Source organism: Haemorhous mexicanus, chromosome 1, assembly GCF_027477595.1.
Source record: "Haemorhous mexicanus isolate bHaeMex1 chromosome 1, bHaeMex1.pri, whole genome shotgun sequence".
In the NCBI taxonomy this organism is placed as follows: Eukaryota; Metazoa; Chordata; class Aves; order Passeriformes; family Fringillidae; genus Haemorhous; species Haemorhous mexicanus.
This window is the reverse complement of record NC_082341.1, coordinates 16688925-16716224: the sequence shown is the minus strand read 5'-3', so window position 1 is coordinate 16716224 and position 27300 is coordinate 16688925. Positions and strand designations below refer to the sequence as shown.

The 27300-nt window shown below is 41.1% G+C and overlaps 2 protein-coding genes across 6 annotated transcripts in view; one reads left to right on the top strand and one right to left on the bottom strand.

Moving 5' to 3' along the window:
* LOC132324811 (protein adenylyltransferase SelO-like) overlaps positions 1–5172 on the bottom strand; it is a 24124-nt gene extending 18952 nt beyond the window's left edge. For 3 of the 4 annotated variants that reach the window (XR_009485744.1, XR_009485743.1, XM_059841326.1), the window contains exons 1-6: positions 4998–5172; positions 3493–3611; positions 3144–3272; positions 2375–2439; positions 2217–2273; positions 2019–2117 (exon numbers count right to left, since the gene is read on the bottom strand). Coding sequence is in view for 2 of the 4 variants with exons in the window: in XM_059841326.1 (XP_059697309.1) it covers positions 2019–2117; positions 2217–2273; positions 2375–2439; positions 3144–3272; positions 3493–3611; positions 4998–5172 (644 nt within the window). In the remaining 2 variants the exon portion in view is untranslated. The remainder of the gene's footprint in view (positions 1–2018; positions 2118–2216; positions 2274–2374; positions 2440–3143; positions 3273–3492; positions 3612–4997) is intronic. The other variant, XM_059841335.1, reaches the window with a different exon arrangement.
* PDSS1 (decaprenyl diphosphate synthase subunit 1) lies at positions 5171–27300 on the top strand. 2 transcript variants are annotated; one of them, XM_059841466.1, is made up of 11 exons: positions 5171–5461; positions 7040–7104; positions 7952–8075; positions 8463–8593; positions 15290–15431; positions 16490–16601; positions 16690–16799; positions 22429–22509; positions 22700–22813; positions 26039–26119; positions 26836–27300. In XM_059841466.1, the coding sequence occupies exons 1-11, from the start codon at positions 5171–5173 to the stop codon at positions 26974–26976; spliced, it is 1392 nt and encodes a 463-aa protein (XP_059697449.1). In that variant the 3' UTR covers positions 26977–27300. The 2 variants fall into 2 exon arrangements, with proteins under 2 accessions (XP_059697449.1, XP_059697456.1); XM_059841473.1 differs by lacking the exons at positions 5171–5461; positions 7040–7104; positions 7952–8075 and adding an exon at positions 13711–13805 and having other exon boundaries at positions 8461–8593.

Here is a 27300-nt window from a genome sequence, read left to right as displayed (position 1 = left end):
AAAATGCTGTGTGCAGCTGAGCACTAGGGGACAGAAGGCACAAAAGGTGTGCTACTAAACTTTACTGTTTTAAACAGACCTCTGCCAGAAAGGTTGTTTCCTTTTTACTGTGTAACTCTTAGCAGGCTCTCTGCAAAATTCCTACAGAATACCAGCATTTCTACTGCAAACAAAAAATCCATGGGGGCATCAACATTTAGTTAGTACAGACTTGCAACATTTGAGAGCTGGGCCGGTAGCTGAGCAGCCACACAGACACACATTCCCACTAGAAAAGTAGTTTTCCAACGGTCCCTGCAGTTGGTAAGTACCATTACTGGAGAGAAGGCAGCAGCAGACCAGCTGTACACTCACCCACAGGAAACAGAGCACTGAAATTGGTCTCACACCAAAGAAGCTGGAACAGCACTCACAGAAGGAAGGAAGGAAGGAAGGAAGGAAGGAAGGAAGGATGGATGGATGGATGGATGGATGGATGGATGGATGGATGGATGGATGGATGGATGGATGGATGGATGGATGGATGATATCCCTCCCTACCTGGCTCTCACTTAAGGACTTCACTTTACACTCCCAGTGCTCTGCCTGCTATTCTGCATGAACATCAAGCCCCATGCAAGTAAAGCCACTCAGAAAACTATGCATATTGGTTCACTCTTTTGACTTAATGTGTAACACTGCTCACTGGTAGTCTCAGTATGTGACTAAAATGGTACTGTATGAAGTCTTCTGTATCTGGCAGTATAGTCATAAACTGTAGCACCCCATTGGGAACACAGTACTTAAAATTAATAGAGCAAACGAACCTGCTGGGTGTTCTGGGATAAGCCATAAGGTTTTTCCTCCCACTTCTGCCAAGACTTGACAAGACCTCTGTTAAGTGCATCCCACCAGCCTCAGTACAACAGCTCCCCATCGGGAAGAATATGGCTGTCAGCTGGGGCTTTTCCAAATTAAGTCTTGCAAACAGTCTGCAGAGCTTGTACAACAGTCAAGAGAGCCAGGCATTTAACCCATCTGCCAGCAGAGAGCTAAAGCACACTGTGTGCTCAGTAGAATTCGTGCACAGTAAAGGGGTAATTGCATACTGGTTTTGCACTGAACAATTTGTTGAGATGACAGCAAAGAGAGGCTCTAACCTGCCAAATGATTTCCTGCTGATATTCAGACAGATTTAAAGTTCTGCATTAACAGCCAACAGCAAAGAGTCTCAAGATGAAGTCAGTGAATAAACCATCAAAAATGTCATTTACAAACACTGCACTTAAACAGAGCAAATGAGTTAGAACTAATGCTAAAGAGATTTGCAGACACTTTGCAAATACAGACACCTAGCCATGTGGCAGCTGAGTACAGGCCTTTTCTGCAGAACATTTGCTTTCTTTAAAGACTGAAACACTGCAGTACAGAATTGAGACTACTTGGAACACAAAATTAACTGGTATTTTAAACATGATCATCTGAAAATATTCAGTTACTTGATTCTGAGAAAATCATCCAAATGAATGAATGTGTTAGTCTCCTCTGGTTCACACAGAATTAGTTTTAAATTTTTTTTTACAAACTCTCTCTCTCTGCTCAAGGGGTGTTTGCATAGATAAAGAATTGAGAGTAATTGCCTACATTCAGTTCTACCTCCAATATTAATGTTTGTTCATATGACTGACAATTTTTCCCAGCAACTTTAAAAATGACAGTACATAAATAGCCACTTCCAACATTTTCCTAGTCGGCAAGATTCTAGAATTGACTTTATATAAATGAGTCTTTACTACACTAAAGTTAAGCTCTATTTCTAGAATCCAGCAAACTATGTGACGCAATTAATTGCTGGAGTTTATTACTATTGGAAAGTTTTATCCAAAAATCTGTGGAGAATATATTTTGTTTTGATTGCATACATATGAAGAGATCTCTCATCTTGGAAACTAACTGCCCTGCTTTATTGATGTTCAGTGAAACTCAGTCACAAAATTACCTGTAAATTAGTATACTCTGAATAAAGGAAAGAAAAATACCTAGCAGCTCTGCTTGTAGGAATTCCAAGATGGTGCATGGCCTCACTACATAAAAACTCTCGAACAGAAGAGCGAAGCACAGCTCTCCCGTCACCATTCCTACAGAGAACACAGAAATAAGGAATAGATCATAAAATCAAAGTAAACTTCGAAAAGAAAACATTCCGTTTTAGAGTACACAGAGTAACTGCAACTTACCTGGAGTATGGGGTCTTTCCTGACCCTTTTAACTGCAGTTCCCACCTCTCACCATGCCTGCAAAAATACCATTGGCATTTCTAACAACAGACCTCAGGTTAACCATGAATCAGCTAAACTGAACAGAGTTCAATCAGAAACTTTTAAAAAAGTCACACCTGTTTGTATATACTCCGATCAAGTGGGCTCTTCCATCCCCCAGCTGACCTGCCCAGCTACCAAACTGACAAAAATTAAAATCAAGTTATCGTCCTCTATTATTTATAGAAGTTATACTTGAAACAATACAGATTAAATCTAGGTCCTCACAAAAGACACATTTGCTCACCTTAAAATGTTGAACCCTAAAGCTGTACTTCCATACTCACTCCAAAAATGAATCAGAAAACCACAGTAACGCCAGTAATCCTCTTTTTATTTTTTACCTTCCAGCTACAACGTACAGCTACAGACCTGTCTCTTTTGTATAATAAGCCTTTAAACCCACATGGCTTGTTTTGGTTTTTTTTATTAGAAATTACAAATCTAGCATTCTTCTCCATGAATAATCATAGCCATTTCAATGAAACTTGAACATTAGTAATCATGGTGTTGCAGTGAGGCTCTGTCCTTCTCCACTCCTCCAAGCTATTAGTATTAGATACTAATAGCTGGCCAGGCTGCTGGGGTGCTAAGCAGACTCAGCGGCTAATGAAAGTTAAAAACATAATTTGCTTCAGGCATAACAAAAGCAGAGCAAGTAAATAGGATACTGTGGAAGGATATGATAGTTCTTTTCCACCTGCAGCCCGTCATGAGAACAAGTCTGCAATCAAACTGTTAGTAAGTGTTGTTGTACTCACTCATGAACTCACAGCTATTATCCAGGTGTAATTCACAAGGAAAGACCTACACAATTCCACCTGGAAGAACAAGTGCCATACTTACCTGGTGACCCCCATACCTGTGGGCCAGTGGAACAGACCCAAATATCACTTTCCCACCACTGACGAACTCCAGAAAATCAGATGATCCTTTGACAGATATGTCAAGATCCAAAATATTTTCAAGAACTTCCTGGAGAAAAAAATAATACTTGAACATGATTAAATTGTCAGTGGTAACGAACGTGTTTTCTCTACAAATTTCACCATTAAAAGACATCTCACAATATGTTTTAAATGCTCTGTTTGTTTAAAGTATTTATTGAGAAGATGTTTCACGATAAATAGCATATGAATAGTACATGTATTAATAATTTCTACTAATTAGAGAGGAATAAAAAAAAATAGCCAACCTTTGAAACAGCTACAAGACGAACTCTAGATTTAAAAGGTGTAGGATAGACAACTGAAAAAATGCAATTTCTCACATTACGGACATAATTTTCTTGGATCACATCAACTGGAAAAGGATCTGTAAATATAAAACAGGCAACAAATGCCATATAAAAACAATTATTCATATTATTCTTAATATGTTTCCTCTTAAATTCAGTCAAAATGCTTTAAAAACAATTAAAACTTGTAATATTACAACTTTACAAATGTATATTAAGCCTTCATGAAAAGCAAGCCCAAATAAATTTAGGATTTTATTGTCTGGAATTTCTGAAAAGGACTGAGTTAAAGTTCTGCAGTTAAAGAATCTACCAGGACATTCTAGTTTTAAGATCTAAACCATATCTAAGAATAGATTGAATAGACTCTGACTGGAACAGTCTCAGGGCAGTTTGGTGTTGCACTCAATTAGAGACACCCTAAAAGAGACAGAGGAGACAGAGAAGTTCAGCTTTCTGCACAGCTGAACAGTGCAGTGCAACAAATTTAAGTCACTGTGCACCAGTAACTGCTGTGTACAGTCCATATGCAGCAATGATCACCAAGCAACCCAAGAAAACAGAAGAATCTTTTCTGAATAATGTAAACAGTGAATGAATGAGTGAGAAGATGTAGCTCTTGCTGTAGCATAAACGTGTGTACTCAGAAGTTGCACTTCATCCTTCCTTCAGACCTACTCTGTGCCCTTCTCCATGGTAACAGAGGACAAATACTCTTTTAAACCAGTGTGGTTTACCATCTTTATGGACTTTTGCTTGCAACAATCTTACAATTCCACATTAATTATAAAATCTCAGTACCTCATAGACACTGTTTTGTAAAAATTTTAAGTTAGTTAGCATCTTCGGAGCCTGGCTGCTAGCCATGTTTCTCTCTACCTCTAATGACAGATCCTGTTATAGCCAGCTGCCACAAGATTAATCACTGACGATTATTTCTTAATGCTCACAAGTAATTGTATAGGTCTGTAATGTTATCATATCAATTCGCACAACGACGACAAGCAGTTTTGTATACCCGAGAGCTAGAATGTTTTGTGTACTTCCGGACGTGTCAGGTTATCAACTCTGCACTAATACATAACTGGGACCCGGGAAAAAAAAAAAAAAAGCTCCTTATGACCAATCCAGTTTATCTAGTTTTAACTTTAAAACTATATTTGACTGTGCGTATCAGGTCTTCACTTAGTTACTGCTTCAGGAGCTGCTACAACCCAACAGTCAAAAGCGCCGGGCATAGCAGGTGCACAAAGCCCGGGACCAGGCAGGGCATGGCAGGAGTACAGAGACCCGGGACCAGGCAGGGCAGGAGTACAGACCCCGGGACCGGGCAAGACAGGTGTACAGAGTCCGGAACCGGGCAGGGCAGGAGTACAGAGTCCGGAACCGGGCAAGACAGGTGTACAGAGCCCCGGGACCGGGCAGGGCAGGAGTACAGAGCCCCGGGACCGGGCAGGCCGTACCTAGGAGGCTGTCGGAGGACAGGGCCCAGGCGCAGAGCTCCGCCGCCCGGCGCCGCGGGCACTGACCCGGCTCGGGGCGGGAGGCGTTCGGGGCCGGGCAGAGCCCACGGGAGCCGCACAGCGCGGCCACAAAGCCCCACGCCAGGCAGGCGGGGAACCAGTGCCGCCACCACATGTCCCCAGACCTCGCCTTCCAGAACCACCCACGAACCCGGCCTGAGGTCTCCCGCCCCCAAAGAGGGCGTTGGGGTGCCCGCCCGGCACCGGGCCGGAGGGCGGTGGCGGCGCGGGGCTTCCGCGTCCGGGTCGCGGCGGTGCCGGGAGGCGGTGCCGGCGCGGCGGGGCTGGGGGACACCATGGCCTTGCGGTGGTGGTGGCGGAGCGGCGCCTGGTGCCGCCGGGCGCCGCCGCTGGGCTCCGTGCCGAGCCCCGGCCCCCGCGTTCCGCCGGCCCCCAGCGCGGCGGTGAGTGCGGCGGCGCCGGGCGGGCGCGGAATGAATGGGGCGGGGGGCACCGGGACGGGGGGGCACCGGGCCGGGAGGGCACCGGGCCGGGAGGGCACCCGCGACCACCGCTCCTTCGGCGTTCTGCAGCCTCCGCCCGGGAAGTGCCACGGCCCGGGGGCGGTTCCCGCTCCTGGGGTCAGGAGCGCGCTCGGTGCAAGGTTAAATTCCGGATTAGGGCTTTTCAGCGCTGGTCAGTGTGTGAGCCTCTGGGAGCCGGCCTAGGTGGGAGCAGGGGAAGTGGTTCTCATTATGTGGGATTTTGAAGGCGTTTGTGTGTGTTAGCGTTGCGAGCGGTAATGGGGGCAGTTCACTCACTGCCTTGGTTTGGAGCTCCTTCACAAGGCCAGGCTGCTGTTCTGAGCCTCGCTGAGGTGCTCTGGCTGTTCTGACCCAGGGACAGTGCTCTGGCGAACGAGTCCAGCATCCCGCAGCAGCCGCTGCTCCAGCGTCAAGCGGCATTGTAAGGGAGGGAGTCTGTGTGTGCCCGCACTGAAGGAAGAGATCAGCTATTTTTAGCAACAGAACGCGGTGAGAGGTCCGAGAGAGCGACTTAGGAATGTCTCAGCCATAGGGGCGGACACTGAAGTCAGACAGCAGTGGGTTGCAGATCAGTGATAAGTTTGAGCTCCTCGCCTTCGTTTGTCTCCTTGCATGGCCTCGTGTAAGCACGGCGGATGGAGGAGTGCCCTTGAGCCATTGCAGTGCTTTTGTTTGTCTCCCACTGTTTAAGGAGAGAGGCTTTGCTTTAATCCAGGTGTGAGGAGACGCTGAGGCACAAGGAGCAGGTCTCCTTGAGCGTTTCTGCCCGAGTTTTTCCAGAGGCAGTTTGGTGGATTGCAGTGATTTTAGGTTGGCTCAGCCCAGCATTGGGCAGGGCTCGGTACTTCCTGGCAGTGCTCCCAGGAGCAGAGTAAAAGCTGTACTTCCTTCCTCAGCCTGTATCTGCTGGAATCCTGCACCTGGGACTGTGCCTTCCTTCCCCCATGCTCCTAGGCTCTGTCTGCAGGGAGGGATCCTTGGAGAGATTGGTAGATTTGGAAGTTAGGTTCTGGACGTTTAGCAGGGAAGATGGGCAGGTGTAAATGATAAACAGCAGGCAGAATTGAAATTGCTTCGGGGAAAACAAGGACATGATTTCTGTTAGTGTACTAAAACAGCTCGTCCTTTTCTCTGTGCCTTGACTGGTGCAGTCCAGGTTTATCTGCCAGGCTGGAAATCTTTGAAAATTGCACCTTGCTCAAGTGCAAAAGCAAGGGTTTTTTGGAGCAGCTTTGGTAATTTAAGTGATAAGCTTCCTGGGCTGGGCCTGCGAGGGGAGAAAGTCCAAGGCTCTGGAGCAGAAGAGTCAGTTCAGCGTGCCTGGTGAAGTGTGCACTCGTGTCTCACGTGGTGTGGAAGGGGTTATGGACTCCCTTTGCTGCTGGATTGTTAAAATGGAGAAATAGAGCAATGGTGATGGGTACATTTTTTTTGTAGTCAGATGTTTTCTGGCAGTTTAAAGTTCTGATAAACTGTCCCTGGTTTTATTTTGTGCAGATGTGTCACATTACCCAAAGAAGTTCAACTTTCTCGTTTCCAAAAATATGTAGTGTATTTTGGCGGTAAGTTGGAGATTCACATTGTTGTGTAGTGGGTAAGGACATAGTTACTGGGTGAACTGGGTAGGTGCACCTCTGAGCTGTAAGCTTTGAAAATAAGGTTATTTACTCCAGTGTAGACTGCTGCTGTAGTGCTGAGTCTGAATCTCAGTCGTCTATCCTGGAGAGTAACGGGCAAAGCAAGAATGTTGCGAGAGAATACCTAGGGTTCACTTTGAAAAAGGAAACATTAGAAGAAGAAGAAACTTCAAATTCAGGAAACAGACAAACAAATCTCCTAAGTTAAATGCATCTTAATGCATCCAGGTGGAGCTTTCACCCTTTTCTGATGAACTTCCCTAGCATCATCACGCTACCTGGAAGTATTGATTTCAATTATTATGTAGCTGGGTATACAAAGGAAAAAATATCAAATCTAAGTCAGGAATATTTTTTTCAGGAGTTTACCTGAGAGGGAAGAAAGTAATAGTTGGGTTTCCAGAAGTGAAGGCTCTAGCTCCAAATGTAGGCTACACTATTCATAGTATATTCAAAAGGAAAAGATCGAGAGCAAGGTGGTGTTCTGTGTCTCAGGTCTGGGATCTGTTAAGGGCAGAGTGTGCGTGTGTGTTTGCCAAATGCACTTTGCCAGGTCCCAAAGGTTTATGATCATCAATACACAGCTTTTCTGTCCTTGCACCTTGCTGTCTATCTAAAACAGAGTGTTTTGATGTCTTCATATATTTTAGCCATTTTGTTAAATGGGATGTGAGGGGAGAGGGAGAGAAAGAAGCCCTTTCAGATGTTTCTGAATGGAGAATCAGGGAACTTGACTTCTAACAAGCCTACTCTTGAAAAACACTGTCACCAGGTTTCATCATACAAGTACATCCCACTGGTGCAGCTGCAGTAAGACAATTAGTGATGAAAAATACCAAGACCCTTTTCAACTTGGTAGAAAAGACTTGAAGAATCTCTATGAAGATATTAAAAAGGTAAGGGATTTTAGTGACTGTGCTGGGATGTCATGATGATTGTTTTTAATAGCAGCCATCAGTGTGGATATTTATTGAAATATATTTACTTATGGATATTTATTGATGTTATTTATGTTTATGAACTGCTGTCTGAAACTTAAACTGAAGGCAAATGGAGCATTTCTCATATTTTGTAGTACCAGAATGCAATTTTTACTTCTGATTTGCAGTACTGGAATGCATCATTTACATTTCAGATTACTCATAGTAATTTTAAAAATAATTTGAGCTTACACTGGGTGGAATGATTGCAAGCAATAACCTTATACATGCATACTGTTTTACGTACACTAAACAGACTGACTTTGTGACTTCTATGCTGTAATGCTCTTGTCCTTTTTATAGGAATTGCTGGTTTCTGCAGCAGAACTTAAGGAAATGTGTGATTATTACTTTGATGGGAAGGGAAAGGCCTTTCGACCAATGATTGTGGTGCTAATGGCTCGGGCTTGCAACATTCACCATAATAATTCCAAGTGAGTTGGTCACTTTCAGGTACACACATCATGCTTGAAAGTTATCATTCTCATGTTTCTGAAAAATACTTTATGAAAATAAAATGCTCCTCAGTAAAACCTGAATGTAAGTTCCATCTTGAAGCTGTATTTTTGTAGTTGTCAGTGCAAAAGAAACTGCTGGGTTTATTACATGTTTCCATGTGTTAAATCGTGGACTGTACTGCACTTGTAAGCAGGGTGGATAAATAATGTTGCTGAATTACTATATTTGTAAGGCTTTTAGTCAATTCTACCTTCTTGCATAAATGCTTTGTTAGAACCTTTAATACTCTTTGAAACTATGTAAACTTCATTAAGTATTTTCATTTGTAATCACTCCCGTTCCTATTAAACTCTGGTCACAGGTAAGAAGTTTGCTGTGAGAAGAGACCTTCATAGATTTTTTTAGTAATTATGCAGAAAAGCTATTAAAGACATGGTATGATTATATTCAAAGCTGTGAGAGTTTGAAAACATTAAGAGTTTTTTTTCCCACCCTCTAGTAGCAAGTTTCTTACACTTTATGTAAGATTCTAAGCTAATTAGTCTGGTGTAATCCTTATGATCTCCAAGTTACTTGAAAGCAGTTTTAACTGAGCAGAAGATCATGCTTGGCCTGTATTCTCTATCACTCCCAAGTCTGGCTCGTTGTAAATGGCTTCACTCCACACGTTCCTGTCAACTGCTATGTTTGCATTTTGAGGAAAGATGTTGGCTGGAGTGTTCTCCAGTTGCCTTCCAGCTATGCTTCCAGTCTTGCCTTGTACAGAATTTCAAGCAGATAATCTTTGGTCCCTTTCCAGAAGTGTTTCTAGACTAATATGTCAGTCTTAAACGATTTCTCTAGGCTCTTGCACCATTTTCTGTCTGTAGGACTAGTTTAATGCCTTGTTGGACTTGATTTGCCACCTCAGAGCATGGCATGTATTTTGTTGCATGTGGATAGCACTTCCCCCTGTAGCCCCTTCTATGTCAATATAATTATGAAGGAGAAGGCAAAACCGAGCAGCGTCCTTTCCTCTGTGTGCCAGTTCCCCTTGTTTTAGGAAAAATCATCCAGGATTAATGAACTTTGCTTCAGCCAGATTCTGTTGTCAGTTCAGGACTGCTTCTTGTCATTGACTCTGAGATTGCAAAAGGAACAATATTGGTTGTGAAAATCCTCAGGGATACCTTTTGCCACTGACTGGCTTAATATTTTCATGGGTGATCTTGACATGAAAAACAGGAATGTGAGGATGGCACTTTTTGATGGCAGAGTCATTCTTGATGATCATCCATCTGTGGTGAAATGTAAGGAAGCCCAGTAAACCAAAACTTTCTGCTTGAGCTTGTAGGGTCTCAGGTGTCCCATTAGGGCATAACCCCAGTGTGGTTTGCAACCACCTTTGTTATGAAAAACCTCAAAGATAGCCTGGCATGCATCAGCCATCCAGTTCAACTACAGGAGTGTATATCACACTTCCTGAAATCATCAGCGTGCCTGATCCCTGTGCTCAAAATAAGTTAAGTCCAGCTGGTTTCAGGGGTGGATTGCAAGGGTAATCATGAGCATTGAAGACTTGTGGTCTACAAATTCATCAAGAACAGGGTGAAAGAGCTGCTTAAGACAAAGCATTATGTTTCTAAGAGAATGGAAATTTAGGAGGAGACTTTTAACAACAGGGACAGTGAGTTTTTGGAGCATTTTTGGAATCAAAATAATTGTAAAAATAGTTTTATCTCATTCTAGTGTGTTGCATGAAAAGCTTATGAACAAAATCATGTGTGCAGTACTGAGAAGGCTGGAACTGATGTCATACGGTGTGGGAGTTGAACAGTGAATCAAAGAGAGATAGCAGTAGAAAGACTGAATTTGCCTGTATGCTCAAAGTGTATTTACTGTCTTTTGACATATATATGTGCTCATGGACATATTCTCGCCCACATGTTGTGCTGTCTCAAAACTGTCAGGACCAGTTTTGAGACCTGCCCTATGCCAGAAAGAAAGTGCCACATATGCCTGGGGCAAGTGCTTGCTTTGCTGTAGCCAGCCCTCAGCATAAGTCCTCTGATTTCAAGATGCCTGTGTCATTTGGCAGTGTTTGTACATCTGTTGTGGTTCTAATCAGCTCCTCCAAAATATGTTCAGTGTTTAAAAAGCCTCCTCAATAATCTGAACGTTCCTAGTGCAAACCAGGCTGAGTCACCATCTTTGTCATGTTGCTTTTAGAATGAAATTCTGAGTGGCAAGGACAGAAGTGTTTCAGCAAAGGAATGGAATGAAATCTGGGGGTATTTACCTTCCTGTCCTGTGCCCTGTGTCAAGTTTTCCAAGCCTGTGATTGTAATTAAATATCCCATATGTTGACACAAGTCTTCACTGTACTGCTTGTTGGTTGGTGCATGGTGACCAATGCTTTTGTGGGTTGGCAGGTTGGCAGGGCCATGCAAAAGGAATTTACATTTGTACTGTGGATACTTAGTTCCTGTGAGCTGATAAAGTTTTTATGGACATTTTCTTCTCTTTTGCTTTTAAGCTGCTTGAAGCAGGCTGTCTTACATCTGCTTGGGGTGCACATTGATACTGTGATTGATTCATTCACATTGATACTGTGATTGATTCATTATTGTTCTTTCTTAAAGCAACATTGTCTCCAGGTGGCAAATGGTTCTTCCAAATGTTTTTATGTTTGTGAGGAAAATTGTGTATGTAGAGAAGTAATACTGCATATTTTTAACTCTGCTACTCTTCTACAAACCTGGGCGGAAAAATACTTGCCTTACATTCTGCTTCTCCCAGTGTTTTTTTTTTTAAGATGTTTTTCCACTTTCAATTTGTCATTCATTTCCCTTGAAGCATTTTATCATTCTTTTCCTCAGTTAATACTGATTCTTCTCCCAGGCTTGTTTTTCTTTGTTGAGGCTTTGTTGAGGCTTTGGTTCCCACATGTGTAATTGAAGAGACTGACCACAGTATCTGTAGGTTTGTAGGGTGAGCCAATATCCTGTACTGTTCTTCCCCAGCATTTTTTTTTACTTTTGCCTCTGGGGTTTGTATTGCTGATGTTCAGCTTCTGCTTCATCTTGCTGCCATTCTCAACTGTAATATAACTTGCTGGACCCAGCATGCTTTTGCCTGCTTTTTCATTTTCTTTTCTTCTTTTCTGCAGTTTTTGTATAAAAGGCAATACTTTTCCTTATTTGGCTGTTGAAATAACAATTGAGGAAGGCTACAGGTCCTGATCTTACAAGGCAGTCCCAAGGGACCTCTTTGTCTTCTCCTCCAGAATAGCTGGGATTTCTCAGGAGAATGGAATGGCCAGGTGGCTCTGCTTGCAGGTTAGGTGACATTGATCATTTATATTTAGGTTTGAATGAGGTGAGGTATTTGCTATACCTTCAGCAGGTTAACTGTTTTTCTAGACTGAGGTCACTTTATTGTGGTCACAATAAGTTGTATAAAGAATTATCTGAATTAGTACCAAAAAGGTAAGTAACTGAAGTGTGTTTTTTCTTTGCTCTTGAAGTCTTAAGTGTCCTAAGTCCTCCCCTGAATCTTTAAGTCCCTTGGGCAGTGGCTTTTTGCTTATTGATGGCAACTTTGCTTTGCTTTGAGAGTAAGAATTGTTGTAAATAGTTTAAGTTGGGGTCATGCAAACCCTCCATTTCGCACATCCACTGCCTGGATTTCTTCACATGCCTGTATGAAGAACTTCACAGAATTATCACTTAGCCTGACAGGACCTAGTGTTTCTGTGTTCTCCAAAGGTGTTCTCAAATCAGAGGTTTTATTTCTTTTCCTACAACCAAAAAGAGAGAGGCAAATAAGAGAGGGCCAAAGAAATACAATGATAATAGGTAAAACAGTGAGCACAAAAGTTTGGGGAGAGGGGGAGGGAAGGGAAATAAATTTATCAGAATAGTGTGAGAAACAAATAAAATGTCAATAAAATAAAATTGAATATTTCCTAAAGATGAACCTGCCAAGAACCTTAGAGTTCGTTCCCTTTTGTTTCACTCCTCCAAACCGTTGTTGTCAAAAGCCCGTGGTGCCAGCTGCTCTGCAGTTTTCTCTGGTGTTAGCACATGCAGTCTCTGTGCTTCCCCTGGTTTGCAGTGCCCTTCTGTGTCACAGACTCTGTTTCTGAGATGGTTGCTGCTTTCAGCCCCAGAGCCTTAGCAGGAGAATGGTGCTTGAAGGACTGCTGCCATAGCACAACAATGTTGCAAGTTCTTATGCTCATTTCCTGTCCTTAAACTGGCAATATTTACTTACTGGCAAACACATTGCATCCAAGCTTTTTGTTGGAGAGTGTAAATACTGGTTTGTGTGGTTTTGAGTTAGCCCCTCACCATTGTTGGGTGGTTTTGGTTGTTTGTTTTGTTTTTGTTTTTGTTTTGGACAGGGACATTTGGAGGGAGACATTTGGGGTTTCTTAACCTGTATGGTCAGCCTTGGCTTGTTCAGTGTTCATGAAACAAGTTCTGAAATGGAAAACATCTCAGGGTACAGCAGATCTATAAAACCTTATCACTGAATCAAGCAGGGCGTCCTACTGAAAAACAGAACATGATTAGCTGTATAAAATATCTGTAAATACACATCATCTCAGGGCATCTTTACTTTGAGAATGACCTAAAAATGGCATCTTTCCACTTACTGGATTTGCTGTTATCTGTTGAGTTACTGCCACTTTTTGCTTTTGTTTTGCAGGAGAAGCTGAATGAAAAATGGCAGGGGATGAGAAAGATCCTGGGGTTTGTGTCTTTTCCCCTAAAAGTAGGCATGCTCTGATCTAGATTTAGTCTCACAAGATGCATGTAGGAAACTATTGCAGAACTTTTTTTGCCAGCAGTGGGTAGAACCTTGCTTGAGACTCTGTGGAAACAGTAGTTTTAAAACCCCTTCAGATTAAATTGTCACATTTGATACAACATTCTGGAAGCCATGGACATTCCTATGCCATTTTTAGTCATTGTCAGAGATAAGATAGAGTATAATTCAGAACTTTTCAGAACCTGCTTTTGAAATAACTGGTTTTGTGCTATCTTCATACTACTGAAATATTTCAGTGTGTCAGTGAGTGTTGCCATTTACTGCTGCTTCCCAGCAGGAAGTCCAGTCTGCTGACATAATTAATGAAAAAGGGAATCCCCAAAAGGAGAACAGTGCATGAAAGAGGCTGGAGACCTTTACAGTTTTTTGAAGGTAAGTTTTCTCCTACTTAGTAAGAGTAATTTGTCTTGGAAAACTCTTTACACTGAACTAGCATTTGATTAAATCAATAGTCCACATTAAGACTTGCCTCCAAACAACTTTGAAGGTTTCCAGCTCTTATTTTCTGTTGTGTAAAAGCCATATTTTCACGGCCTATGAGCTACCCATTCATCCTGCTATTGTTCAGGATGTAGAACTCCCATTGACAGCAGTGCAAAATTCTGTATAGAGGTAGGTGTCAGAATGCAGTGTTATGTCAGCAGACTGCAATATGTTCTTTCATTTTGGGATTAATCACTACATTTTAAAGGACATAGGCAGTGCAGGAAAGCTTTAAATTCCCTTAGCTGCAGTGAAATTATCCTCTGTTTCAGTTCTTCTTCTGTTCTTCTGTAAAATAGTATGATTTTCTCCGTTGTCTGTATACCAGAAGTATACAGACAGTTATTTATATATCAGAAGTAGGTTCTTTCTTGTGTTGTGGGTTTGGGGTTTTTTGTGTTATTGATTTGTGTGTGAGGTATTTTAAATGTCCATGTGGACTTGTTCCACCTGTGAGGCAAGGCTGACTGGGATAGCCATTTCTGGGATCCTGCATGTAACCCATGAATACCAGTGGAAGCTGGATACTAAGGGAGATGGTCCTTTGTGTGAGCTAGGTTGGCTCTTTTATGTGCTTTTTGCCAGTTTTGTTCTCTAGATAATTGCTTCTGTGTTCTTCCCTTACCTTCTTTTCACCTAGTTTAAAAAAAAAAAAAAAAAGGAGTGTGAACTACTGAGAGTTGAATCATCAGTGTTAGATCTTCCCAAAACACTTCCAATAAGTGTTAGGTAGTTGGTGTTTACAGTCCTAAAGTGGTTGCAGTAGAATTCTAGTTAATTCCTCAGGCTTCTGAAGAACCTCTGGGGTTTTAAGGTAATCAGATAACATAAAGGATAAGATCTATGAGTTATGTCTTTCAAATGTAGAATGCAGGTTTCTGTTCCTTCTGATCTCTCCAGATTGCTGCTTAGAGTTATGCAGCTGTAGAGAGTTTGTGATGCCACGATTATAGGTAGAGCAACAGAGATAAGGAAAAATTAAAACTCATCTACAGAGCTACCTGTCATTCTTTTCTCTGCTGTTTTCCAGATGTCAGTCTTGGAGCCAAGCATCCTTGATGCTGTGCTATTTATTGCAGTCTGGATTTAGAGGGATTAAAGTCAATAACACAGGGGTTTTGCAGTACTGTTAATGCAGCAATGTAGAAATAGGTCTCATGAGGATGGACTCATCCCTCTGCACTTACTGTACTAATGTGATCTTACTCTCTCTTGTCTTCCTAATTCCAGGTTTGAAAGAAGGGGGTCAGACCAGGAAAAAGCTGTGACAGCTGTTTTCAGCGGAGCAATTTTGTTTTTAATAGAGATTTGTAGTGTATTGCAGCATATATAATTGATCTAATTATTTGACAGTTCTTGTTTTTTTATTTTAGGGAGGTGCAAGCAAGCCAGCGCTCTGTGGCCATAATTGCTGAGATGATCCATACAGCCAGTCTAGTTCATGATGATGTCATTGATGATGCAAATTCTCGCAGAGGAAAAAGGACACTTAATCAAATCTGGGGAGAGAGGAAAGTGAGTTTGCTAATACATGCAAGTCTTGCCTTTGAATTTCACCAGAGCACAAGTACCTAGAGGTTTGTAAAGTTACTATGGCTTGGTCTTGGAATATAACAAAGAATATGAAGAGGTGTGCACAGTTCATGGGTGAGACAAATGTGTTTTCCTTTTCTGAACTGTTGGAAGCATTAGATAGTGAATGGTTGAAGTGTGTTAGTGTTGCACCTGTCCAGCCTCCAGAAGAGATGACTGAGAGGGGCCCTCGTCATAAGTGTCTGAAAGCAGTGTCAAAAAGATGGATCCAGGCTCTTCTCAAGTAATAGGACAAGAGGCAGAGGACAAAAACTTAGGCACAGGAAGTTCCACCTGAATGTGAACAGATTGCCCAGAGAGGCTTTGGGGTCTCCCTCACTGGAGAGATTCAAGAATCACCTGGATGCAATCCTGTGCCATGTGTTCTGGGATGACCCTGCTTGAGCAGGGAGGTTGGACCAGATGACTCTGGCCTCTTCCAACCTGGCCCATTCTGTGATTATTAATGATTTTAGATTCCCTGTGCCATTCTCTGCAGTGCTGTTGAAATACTTTAAACTTGTTCCTCATCCTGAATGCTGATTCAGTGTTGAACACAAAAATGTTTTCAGTCAGTGGGAATTTTTTTTTTTAATTGGTGTTTTCTTCACAGAGCATTACAAGAAAGGTCTTCACCAGAAAATGCAGGAAAGGAACTTGGGGCAGTTCAGAGTTCACATGGTGTAACAGCCACAAGAGAATGGTGAAATAGAGAACTAATGTTCAAAAAAACTTCATAAGCAAGCATATACTTTATACAGGGAGGACAGTGCTTATACAGAAAAATATAACCAGCACCCTATGATAGGGACTCAAAAATTACTCAGATTTCAATATTTGGTTGTGTGTTTTTTCGCTCTTAAAATGAGATATTTGTGCTTTATGTAGGAAGGTTTTGTAATGTGAGTAGATCTGACAAATAAAGGGAATTGTATGGTCTGTAGTAACACAAGAAAATACTTAAGGGATCACCTTTTTGTTGTTGTTGTTGTTGTTGTTAGGCTGTTCTAGCTGGTGACTTCATCCTCTCAGCTGCTTCTGTAGCTTTAGCACGAATTGGAAATACCACTATCATCTCTGTTCTAACTCAGGTGATTGAAGATCTGGTGCGTGGTAAGGTTTTTTCCTGGTTTTATCTTCCAATTTGCTTGCCTAAGCAGTAAGCCAACAAATAAAGCCTCCCTTCTGTGCAACTTTTTAGGTGAATTCCTCCAGCTGGGTTCCAAGGAAAACGAGAATGAGAGATTTGCTCACTACCTCGAGAAGACTTTTAAGAAGACGGCGAGTCTGATAGCAAACAGTTGTAAAGCAGTATGTACGTCTGTCTCTTCTGAAGTTAACATACCATACTGTAAGCTTCACAGCTAAACTAGTATTGCTGCTTGCTCTGGAGACCCTCCAAGGCAAAACCTTGACATGGTATTCTGCCAGAATGTGAATGGGTTTGAGATTGTGAATTTTATCACAGTTCAGCTGTGTAGCCTCCAATATTGGTTTTCACTTTTTCTTCGCGTTTTTTATTTATACACAGATCTATTGTTATTCTCAGTTGAATCAAAATGAAGTTCAAATAATCAAAACTGTGGAAATCTTCAATTTATGAAATTCTGGAACTTTGAGACTGTGGTTTTAAATTCAGTTGATCATTTTTGAGCCTGTAATTTGATTTTAAGACTTCTTTGACATCTGGCCCTGCTCATTGGTGCTGAGTGAGACCTTAAGTGGTAACAGTGGGAGGAAACAATTATCATAGAATCAGAGAGTAAGCTGTGTTGGAAGGGGCCCATCAGGATCATCAAGTCCGACTCCTGTCCTTGTATGGGACACCCCAGAGTCACACCACGTGCTGAGAGCATTGTCCAAACACTTCTTGAACTCGGTCAGAAACTTTGGTGCTGTGACCACTTCCCTGAGGAGCCTTTTCCAGTGCCCAGCCACCCTCTGGGTGAAAACATTTTCCTGATATCTCTACATCATATTGTTAAAAACCAGAAGCCTGTACTTGATTTGTGTTGGGGTTTTAATTACCAATTACTTTATCCAACCCTGTCACTCGATTCTCCTACTTGATTACAAAAAGATCCAATTCAAGATTATGTTCTTACTCAAAAGTAGATGTTCAGTTTTAGTGCAGAAAATAGAGGTGGGTAATAATCTCACCCCGAAAGAGAGTTTTGTTTATTCTTTTTAGTGAAAGGCAGTATAGCTAATGGATTCTATAGCTAGCAGGAATTCTTAAATAATTAGAATAAAAATCTGTGCTAGTATTAATCATCTTCCTTTATTCATAGGCAACTGGTGCATTTGTGCAACAGACATCAGTTGAAAATTGCTTATATCAAAATGATCATGTAGAATGAGACACATGGATTTCGGGGAAGGGAAAATACCTTTTATTGTAGTTGGAGGAAAGAAATTAAGTCTTCAGGATTGCTCATATTAATGGCAATATGTCCCTGACAATTTTCTTCTGCAAGTCTTGTTTTATATCAGTAGGCACCTGGACTAGTGAAGAGCATCACATTATTCTGCTACCCCAGAAAACATACACAAGTTTTAATATTCATTTTGACAGTCTGCCTAAAAGAATCTTTGCAGATGAAAGAAAACACATTCCCACTGGGTGGGTTCTCCCTATAAATGTGCTAATTTAAGCTTTTTCCTTTTCATGACTTCCAGGAGGTAAAGATTTAAGCACTTCCCTCAAGACGGAGGCTGTGATCAAGGGGGTGATTGGCTGCTTTTCTTCTAGTGGCTGGTCTGAGTTGTTCCAGTTGTTCCAGCTGAACTGCTGGAATTTTATATGCTGTAAAATTTCTTGTGTTTAGAAAGGAAAACCGAGAGAGAAGGTCTCTCTTCATGGCAAATCCTTATAGCTGCACATAGTACCAATGAGTTGAATATGTATGTTTCCTTCAGTTTCTCTCTGCAAGGATTAGGAGAGCTCTATTGATAGCAGTTAAAAGGGATTTTTTTTTTGGGGGGTGGGGTGGGGCATGATTTGGGGGGGGGGGTTTGTTGCATGTGGGTGTTGAGATTTTTTTTTTTTTGACGGCTTTGGCTACTGAAGAAATGGAATCAGAAGGGAGTTCTGTTTCCTGTAGCAAAAATGATAAGCAGGATCATCAGTTCTATCTTGAATGGAAATTCAGTTAGGGAATAAAGAGTATTCATATCTTGTTTTCAGGGACAAAACTAAGAGGTGAGACTGTGGGTTTTAGAAGCAGTTCTGTTCCTGTTAATGATAGGAAAAACCTGATTAGTTGCTGGGATTGAATAAATACAAGTATCAACTGGAAAGAAGATGTCAAACAGGTTCAGGTGGCACCTTAGAATTTCATGGTGCCATGCTTTAGAAATGGAAGAGGAGAGTATTCCTGCAAAAATGTCTAAGCAAGACATACACTGTAACTGATACATTCTGTACCACCAAAGCTTTACTGCATTTAAATCAAAATTCTTTAAGTTAGGACTTAGGGAGAGAACAGTCTGCTCAAGATGTTAAGAGCCATCCCAGTCTCCGGTTTATTTCTACAACAGTTCTGCATGGGGGAATGTTACCAAAATTTCAATTAAAGTGTATTGTAAAAGGAGGCAGTGGCAGATGGCCCAGAGTCATTGAAACCTAAGTTACTGCAAGGCATTTTTCAGAGAAGTATGAGGTGACTTTAGTTCAAGAATTCAGACATCATAAGGCTAGAGTGGAATTTCTGTTCAGTCATCAGGCCAGCTGGAGATAGCAAAATAACCTGAGCAGGTTTTCTGTCTTTTTTAAACCCTGCTGTAATGTGAATTTCTGAGCCTCATAAAGCTATTTATATTTTGCATGGTATACTTTCACATGATGGATTAAATCCTGCTTGCTTTGAGTGTAAGGGTGCACTAGAGATTCTTGATTTCCATATTAGGAGGAAGCTTTTGCCTCCTTGTGTAAGGCAGGGCTGTGGAAGGGACTGAAGAAACCAATAGTCTAAAGCTCTGGATCTTCCTGTGAGTTCCTGGTGTGTGCACAGGGCTCCATCAGAAAACCCTGCCAGCATGTGGAACTGGTGCCTAGGAAAATAAGACCTCTGACTGTGAAGTAGACTCTCCTTTGAGCAGATGACTTTCAGAGTTTCCTTCTAACCTAAACTATGCTGTGATTCTCCTGGAAAGAGGAACACTGCTCCTGTCTAGAAAAACATCTATGGGTGGATGAGCCAGGAATGAGAGGGCAGGAACCTGACTGCTTCTGGAGATGGGCATGGAAGAGAATAGCTGGAAAAGGGGAACATTTTAGAGCCTTTTCCTTTCCTAGTCCACAAATCTAGGACTACAAGAGCAAACATCTCTTGTCATGTTTATTCAAGCAAATTCTGGCCCAGCAGCAGGTTTTCCTCTCTGAGCTACAGAGCACTGGTAGAGATGTGCAAATGCTTTCAACTCCAGCTGCCATATTGTCACATATTTAATATCAGAGCAGGATGTATCTATCCAGAGCTGATGATGTATTTTATGGATGTGAAATTCAGCAAAGAGGCAAAAATGGTTTATAGTTTCTCATATAACATAACAGGAACAACTTTTTTATTGCAAAGAGTGTGTTTAAAATAACACCAAGGAGATTTTCCTGCTTTGCTGAATTCAAAGAAATTTTCTAAAGAATTTGTTTCACTTGGTATTAGGAAGGATTTTTCATCATGATTTAGTGGAGGACAGGCCTGAATTCTTGCAAGATTAAATTTGTCATGAGCCAGTCATAACTATTTGGGGAGCTCTAGGCTGTTTTCAGAGGGGGAGATTTGTCATTTAAACACACATCACTGTATTGACTTGGTTATCCTGATTTGTATTTGCAAATGTGGGTATTATCCCAGAACATTATCCCAGTACAGCTCCACTTAAACTCTGTGGGAGTGACAGGCTGCCTGGCTGCAGCCTGGCCAATGTCCAGCTGGGGGCAACAATCCACAAGAGCAGTTTGAGAAATTGAAGCCTGAAGGAGCTCCCTGATAGAATCAACCCAATTGCAGGTTTATTATGTGGTCATGGTCAGAGGGTTGCTCACTTGAGGATGACTGGCAAAACAAATCTCCTGAATTTTATTTTTTTGTCTTTTTTTTGGTCTATGAACAAGAATTGACCTTTCAGGTGAAATGAGGAAGCTCTTTTCTTTACACAGCACTTCCTCCCACCCTCTGCCAGCTACTGCCCACTCTGACCCTTTGCCATCAAGCAGGATTTTGTCACTGAATTCTGTATTTTAATCCTCCACATGGAGGAGGTAGGTAAGGATTTCATTGGAACAGGGTGGATGCAGTCCCCCTGCCATGCTGGTATTATGTGATTTATATTACAGAAGCAACCAAAAGTTTGCATGGTACAGCAGTAGATGTTAGGTCTTCGGGCAAGTACTGCTATTTAGAAGAAAAACATCAAAAGCAGGATAAAAGGGCAAAATATTCTACTTTGATAGTCCCTAGCAACATGGGTTTAAATATTTCATATTTGCAGTTCACTCTGTTTAATAGCCTTCAGGATCTTGTGTGATTATTAGAGATAAGTAGCATTATGTTCCTGCTGTACTGTTCTCCTTTAAATAAAAATGGAGAATGTATGATGCTGTTAATTTCTCAGCTATCCAGATTCCTCTGGGGTTTAGTTATTATCCATGTTGCACGTTATGACTGGGAAGTGTTCTGATGCTAAGATATGAAGTGCACTGCTGCATGAAATAATCTCTCATTTTGAGCAAGTTGCATCACATTTATTAGGATATAATGTTGTTTCTTATTTTCGTCTTCATGTTCACCTTCAAAGCTACTGCTGGACTTGCTTTTAGTTTGGGGTTGGTTTTGGGATTGGAGGGGTTTTTTATAATCCTATCTTACACAGTCTTAATGAGTCTTAATACATACATACATACACACACACACACACACACACACACACACACTTATTTTTTTATATTGTGTTTTCCTAGCATATATTTTTAGTCTTAAGTAAAATGTATCTTTACTCCTTGCATTGGTCACAGCAGATTTGAAATGCTTGCAATAAACCAGGGTGGATTTTTGTCTCCTGTTCTAATTGGTTTATTGAAGGTTGAAATAAATCTGAGTATTTAACCAACCTCATTCTGTAAAATGTATAATCAGTACATAAATGCAAAAAGCATAAATGCTTTTACTTTGAGGCAAGATATTAATTCTCAAATCTTAGTTAATGTCCTGTATTTTAGTTTTGTGGAGTTTATTCAGCAAAATTTCTGTCTCTCAAGTAGTTGATTGTTCATTTGAGTAAAATGTTTTGTTTATCTCAGTTTAGTGACACCTTTGTGAGCTTGGTGTGCTTTCTTCATTTGCTGTCTTTTCTTTGCCACTAATTATCCCTCAGTAGCTTTGCCTGCAGGCTAATCAAGTCATCTTCCTGAGCAAGTCAGATACAGTTAACATCACCTTAAAAATAATCATCCTTATGTCAACTGCCCCTACTGTACCAGGTCCAACTTTGTGATCTTTTATGAGACATGTAATGTCCATTTATCTGCTATCTGACCTCCAGTTATCTGATTTATGTATGTAATTAGCTTAATTTCCCCATCACTGGACTGGATGTGACTACTACCCTGCATGTGAAGTGCATCCACATTTCTTCTCTCTTTATCCTTGCATTGTAATTTCTAAGCCTGATAAATATTTAATGAAGCTAATCTCTTTGCAGATGTGAGTGTAGTTTTAATACTGCACTGCTGTTCAGCCTTGTTTTCTAGTAAGCTTGGCCAGTTGTGTGTCTCCATGAACTGAGATAAGCCAGAATGTGCCCGAGTCAGCTTTTTTTGCCTTTCCCAGATCCCTCCAGCCTATGCTGGCTGTGTCACACCTAGGGTCAGGGGCTAAAAGTGCTAACTTTTAGCTAACTAAAGCTTTCTATTTACTTGAGTTTTTGGTTTTTTTTTCAGGTTTCAATTCTAGGCTGCCCCGATCCCAAAGTTCATGAGATTGCATACCAGTATGGAAAAAACGTCGGCATAGCTTTTCAGGTAGTGTTTTTGTTGAACTAAATGGATTCTAAAATCTAAACTTCTCCAAAGTGCTTTAGAAACCAAAGTGGGCTGTCTTAATGCTTCCTACAAATCTTGTCTTTAACAAGGATTATTCTGTATTTAGCTCTAATACTTGAAAATTTCTTGAAAAAGAAATTTTAAATAATCTGTATGTTTATTTTTTTAGTTGATAGATGATGTGCTGGATTTTACATCATGTGCTGACCATCTGGGGAAACCAACAGCAGCAGATCTCAAGCTTGGATTAGCCACAGGCCCCGTCTTATTTGCTTGTCGACAGGTAAGTCAGCAGGAAGCTGTTTGCTCAAAATGAAAAGAGTAAACTACTCCTCACAGGACCAGCTGAAACACATAAGATCTCCAGTGTCAGTGATGAGAGTGGCCTGGGCACATGTGACAAATCAGAGGGTTCAGTATCAGATGGATTCTGTGCACATACAAGATATGAGAAACACCTTCCTGCACAACTCTACTTACTGTTAGGCTCTTGTAGGTATTCAGAGAGTTTTAGCACCTTTTGTGTAGGTTATTCCTAAGTAGCTTCTTGCTTGTGTTTTCTCCTGAGACATCTTCTTCTCAGGCTTGAGTGTGTATGTTGGCTTTTTTGCCTTGTTCTGGACTTTGTATCCATCTGGGGCCAAGAATTGAAATACCTGCCTTGCCTTTAGGTGGGTACCTTTATTTTTTGGATTTGATCTTTTCATCTCTTTGTCCTCAAGTATTATCCATTTACAAATATGAGTAGGTTTCCTGTCTGAAGGTTGGGTAAGAGAAGAGGTAGTGTCATAAATAAAACAAGCTTAAAATTGGTCAAGATTCGCAGTGCCTTAGAAATTATTTGGGGGAGCAAAATGAAAACAGAAGTGTGAGCAGCATGAAGAAAAACATTAAAATTGGCGCTAATCCATAAACAGGAAAGAAGCTGGTTTAATTCCTTGCTCCAGTGTCTTGTTCACCAGAGGCAAGCAGATTTGGGACTTAAAAAGCAGTCCTTCCTATCAGCCTTCACAGTGTGATATAAAAGCTGGCACAATTAGTTCCAGCAGAGCTCTCATCTATGATCTCTCAGTGGAATTGCTTAGAGCTTAACATGGGAAAAGTTCTAAATCATTTAAAAAACCCCAACAACTTTGACATTTGCTTCCCCTTCTAAAAGAGCCTGTTGTGGGGAGAGGTGGAGCATACACATCTGTTTGCTTCCTTATCCTTTGGGCATTTCCAAGGATCTGTATCTCAGAACAGACAGGAGCACAGAGTATCAGCCAACTGACAGAGTCAATGAATGCAATTGAGAACAACCTCCTCTGTGTCCTCAGTGTCTCCCCACACTCATCTGGGGGATTCACAAGCATATTCTTGAATCATTATTTCAGAACTGTGTCATCAGCAATTGGAGCTATCCAAAGAACAGTGAGATGCTTAGGTAGAGAGGGGGGATGGAGTTGTAAAACTGTTTTTGTGTGTGCTAAAGCCACATGTAGAAGAAAACAAGGCATGTTGCAAATACCCAATTTTGGCGGAGAATGGGTGACATTGATTGTCTTGTGGGTGTTGAATATTCCAATTTAAACTTCATCTATCTTTTAATTAGCTTTACAAGATAAATTAGTTCATAATATAGAAATAAAATAAAATCTGTCACTCCTATTGTAAAATCTTGTTCTTTGTAGGCCACCTTTTCCTCATTTATATCTTTGATAGATGGGAAGTGTACATTTTTGCATTGAAATATATCTTGACCATCTTATAAAGTTTTCTGCATTAATCAGAAGGCTTATATGCTGCAAATGTCCTGCTGTTTTCAAAAAACAGGAACAACAGCACTGCAGACTTAATTGATAAAAAAACAAAGCATGAGTGCTAAAAAATGTGGAGCTTCAACCGACACTTGTGATGCTACTAAAAGATATTTCATATATTTGTGTCTGAGAAAAAAACTCATGAGCCAGGTACTCTTCCAGTTGTCTTCGTGACAAACATTTGTTAGTTTTTAATGTGCTCTGGATCTTCAGTAGCAGATGCCTTTTCTTCCTGTCCTCTCCCCTCCCTCTGAAATACACCTTTGTGCATTAGAATATTAAGGAGAAAAAAATGTTTACTTTGATATAGTAGCTATTTTTTCAGTATTTAAAGTTAGCTCACTCAGTAAAAAAAACCACCCCATTTATTTTTTAAGGAAATAGACTAGTGTATGCTAATTCTAAAGTTCCTCTTAAACAAGTACAGCTGAAGAATGAAGGTTTATTTTTATTATAAGCATTCCTGTTAAATGCTGATGTGCTGCCCACTAAATATGCAGAATTGCTAATAACAGCTTTGCCTTACAAGTTTGGGGATTTTCATGTCCTTTAGTGCTTAAATATAAAAAGTGATCCCATATCCAACCTATATAACTGTAAATATGAATAATGTGAAAACTGATTGCATGAACACTGCAATTAAGTTGTCGTTACGTGGGAAGGAAGCTAGGATCTAGAAAAAGCCACGACTTTCTTCTTTTAGATAAAGTATGAGTCATCACTGAACTTCTGAATGCATCTCCAAGACTGTGTATGAGTAATAGGAGACTGTCACAGCACTGACAGGTGCTACATGTTTGTACCTGAACGAGGTTGTAACGCTGCAGTTACAGGACCAAAGGCGTGCAAGGAAAGCAGATCATTGTTTACAAGTATATAGAAATGAAATCATCTTTCTTTGACTGTAATCCTTTCAGGCAAGATGAACAAACAGCTCTTTCCCTTAAACAGAATTCTTCTGTGGAGTAGCTGCCTTAAGTTGTAGCTGTATTTTGTTAAGCATTAGGTTTTTCTGTTTCTAGGCTGTCTGAAGAAAGAGGCTGCATATTTACCTAAGTGATGTGATTTTTCTCAAAACAACTGACTTGAGTTACCTGCTTGATTTGTAGGGAATTGAGCATGGAGTGCTAACTACAAATGCTATGTGACTGAAAACAAAATACTTTATAGTTATCATTTTTCTCTTACTAAAAAAAAAAAAAAATCTGTGTATATAAAATACCAGCACAATGGAATATATATGGGAATGTAACAGCCAGTGTTACCATGGGGGATTTTACAGGTTGAACTGTACAGTATTGCAACAACCTCTTTTGTAGGTGTGGGGGCAGAGGTGCTTCTTCTAGGAGTGCCAACACCAACCATCATCTGTGATAGAGTATCTGATGCAGATTATACACCAGGCAGTAGCCACATCAGTAGCTACCACACTGCAACATCTGCTTAACATGATAAAATGGCAGGTGCTGACTTCTGCTACCAACTGGCTACAGCCCGCAGAGCCAGAGCCAGGTTTCAGTTTTAAATGCCTGGGCTATAATGTAGTCCTGTGCAGACTGCAGGTACAAACCTCAAGCTATACCTATAGCAACAGCAGTGACAGGGGAAGAGGGCTGCACTTGGTGGTGTTCTGACCTGAGCATGGCAGGCAGCTACATGGAAAACAACTCAAAAGCAAGCACAAACCCTTTTCCCTTTGTGCTTAGTTTCCAGAAATGAATGCTATGATAATGAGGAGATTCAGTAAGCCAGGAGATGTTGAACGTGCATGGAAATATGTGTTGCAGGTAAGACTGATATCAAATATTTCTGCTCTCCCTGCTGCTCAGTCTGAAATTCATTGCCTCTCAAGTAAAATAGCAAGGCTGCATTGGCAAATACCTGCTGTGTAGTATGCAATGTACAATGCCAAGTAAGAACTCCTCAGCTCTCCTACTGACACAGTGTTTTAGCAGAAATGCTAGGTACTGAAGAACTTTTTTTCTTTTTTTTCTCTTCCAACAGCATAAAATCCACATAATAAGTAAACAGCTCATGCATGAACTCAGTTCCTTCAGCATGAGGCATAGCTGTATTCAACAGCTGGTATAAATGGCATGTAATTTCCAGTCAGTCTTGTAACAGCAGTGCACACCCTATACCAGTTTTAAATGACTCTGGTCTAAAAAGACTGAGTAATGGTCTGTGCAAAATTATTACCTATTTTTCAGAATAGCATGGGTGTTTTGTACATCTCTATTTAGGGGAGGAGGGGAAGGGATAAACCATTAGTTTCTACTTTGTTATTAATACCAGTGCTGTTTTGTAATGGATGAGTTTTAGTACTTGGACAGTTCAGGGCAGGTAGGTGGGCTTCCCCGATTACAGAAGGAATCCTCCTTTCCCCAGCAGAATATAATGTATGAGGGTACTTACTAACCTTAGAACTTCCCCCTGTGACTGGAAGAGGCAGAAGGCAGCAGGAGCTGATCAGGTCCCCGTTTGCTCTGTCTCCTTCCCTCAGAGTGATGGTGTGCAGCAAACGACCTACCTCGCCCAGCGCTACTGCCACGCGGCCACGCGCGAGATCCGCAAGCTGCGGCCGTCCCCCGAGAGAGAGGCCCTGGTGCACCTGACAGAAATGGTTCTCATGCGAGACAAGTGAGAGAACTCCTTCCACTCCTTCTGGCAGCTACTTTACCAGACTGTGCCTACATTTATTTCAAAAGTTATTTGCTTCCAACACAAGCTACCAAAAATTATTTTTTTAAAAAAACCTCCTTTTTTTTTGTTTTGGAAGTTTTACTTTCTTTTTTTTAAACAAAAGTTTCAAGTGTTTTATTGTGGGAAGCCATGCAATTCAGAGCAAATCAAACTGTGCTGTACAATTGTTTTAGTGGGGGCTATTGATTGTGGGGGATGGGGAAGATGTTTACATGTTGATGCACAAAGGCCACAATGAGAATAAATATAAATCAGTGTATGAAAA

Excerpts from the sequence above, each read along its gene's own strand:
- PDSS1 (XM_059841466.1), top strand. The coding sequence starts at position 5,171 with ATGTCCCCAGACCTCGCCTTCCAGAACCACCCACGAACCCGGCCTGAG. Across the intron at positions 15,432-16,489 it reads AAATCTGGGGAGAGAGGAAA|GCTGTTCTAGCTGGTGACTT; the intron begins GTGAGTTTGCTA and ends TGTTGTTGTTAG. Across the intron at positions 16,800-22,428 it reads TAGCAAACAGTTGTAAAGCA|GTTTCAATTCTAGGCTGCCC; the intron begins GTATGTACGTCT and ends TTTTTTTTTCAG.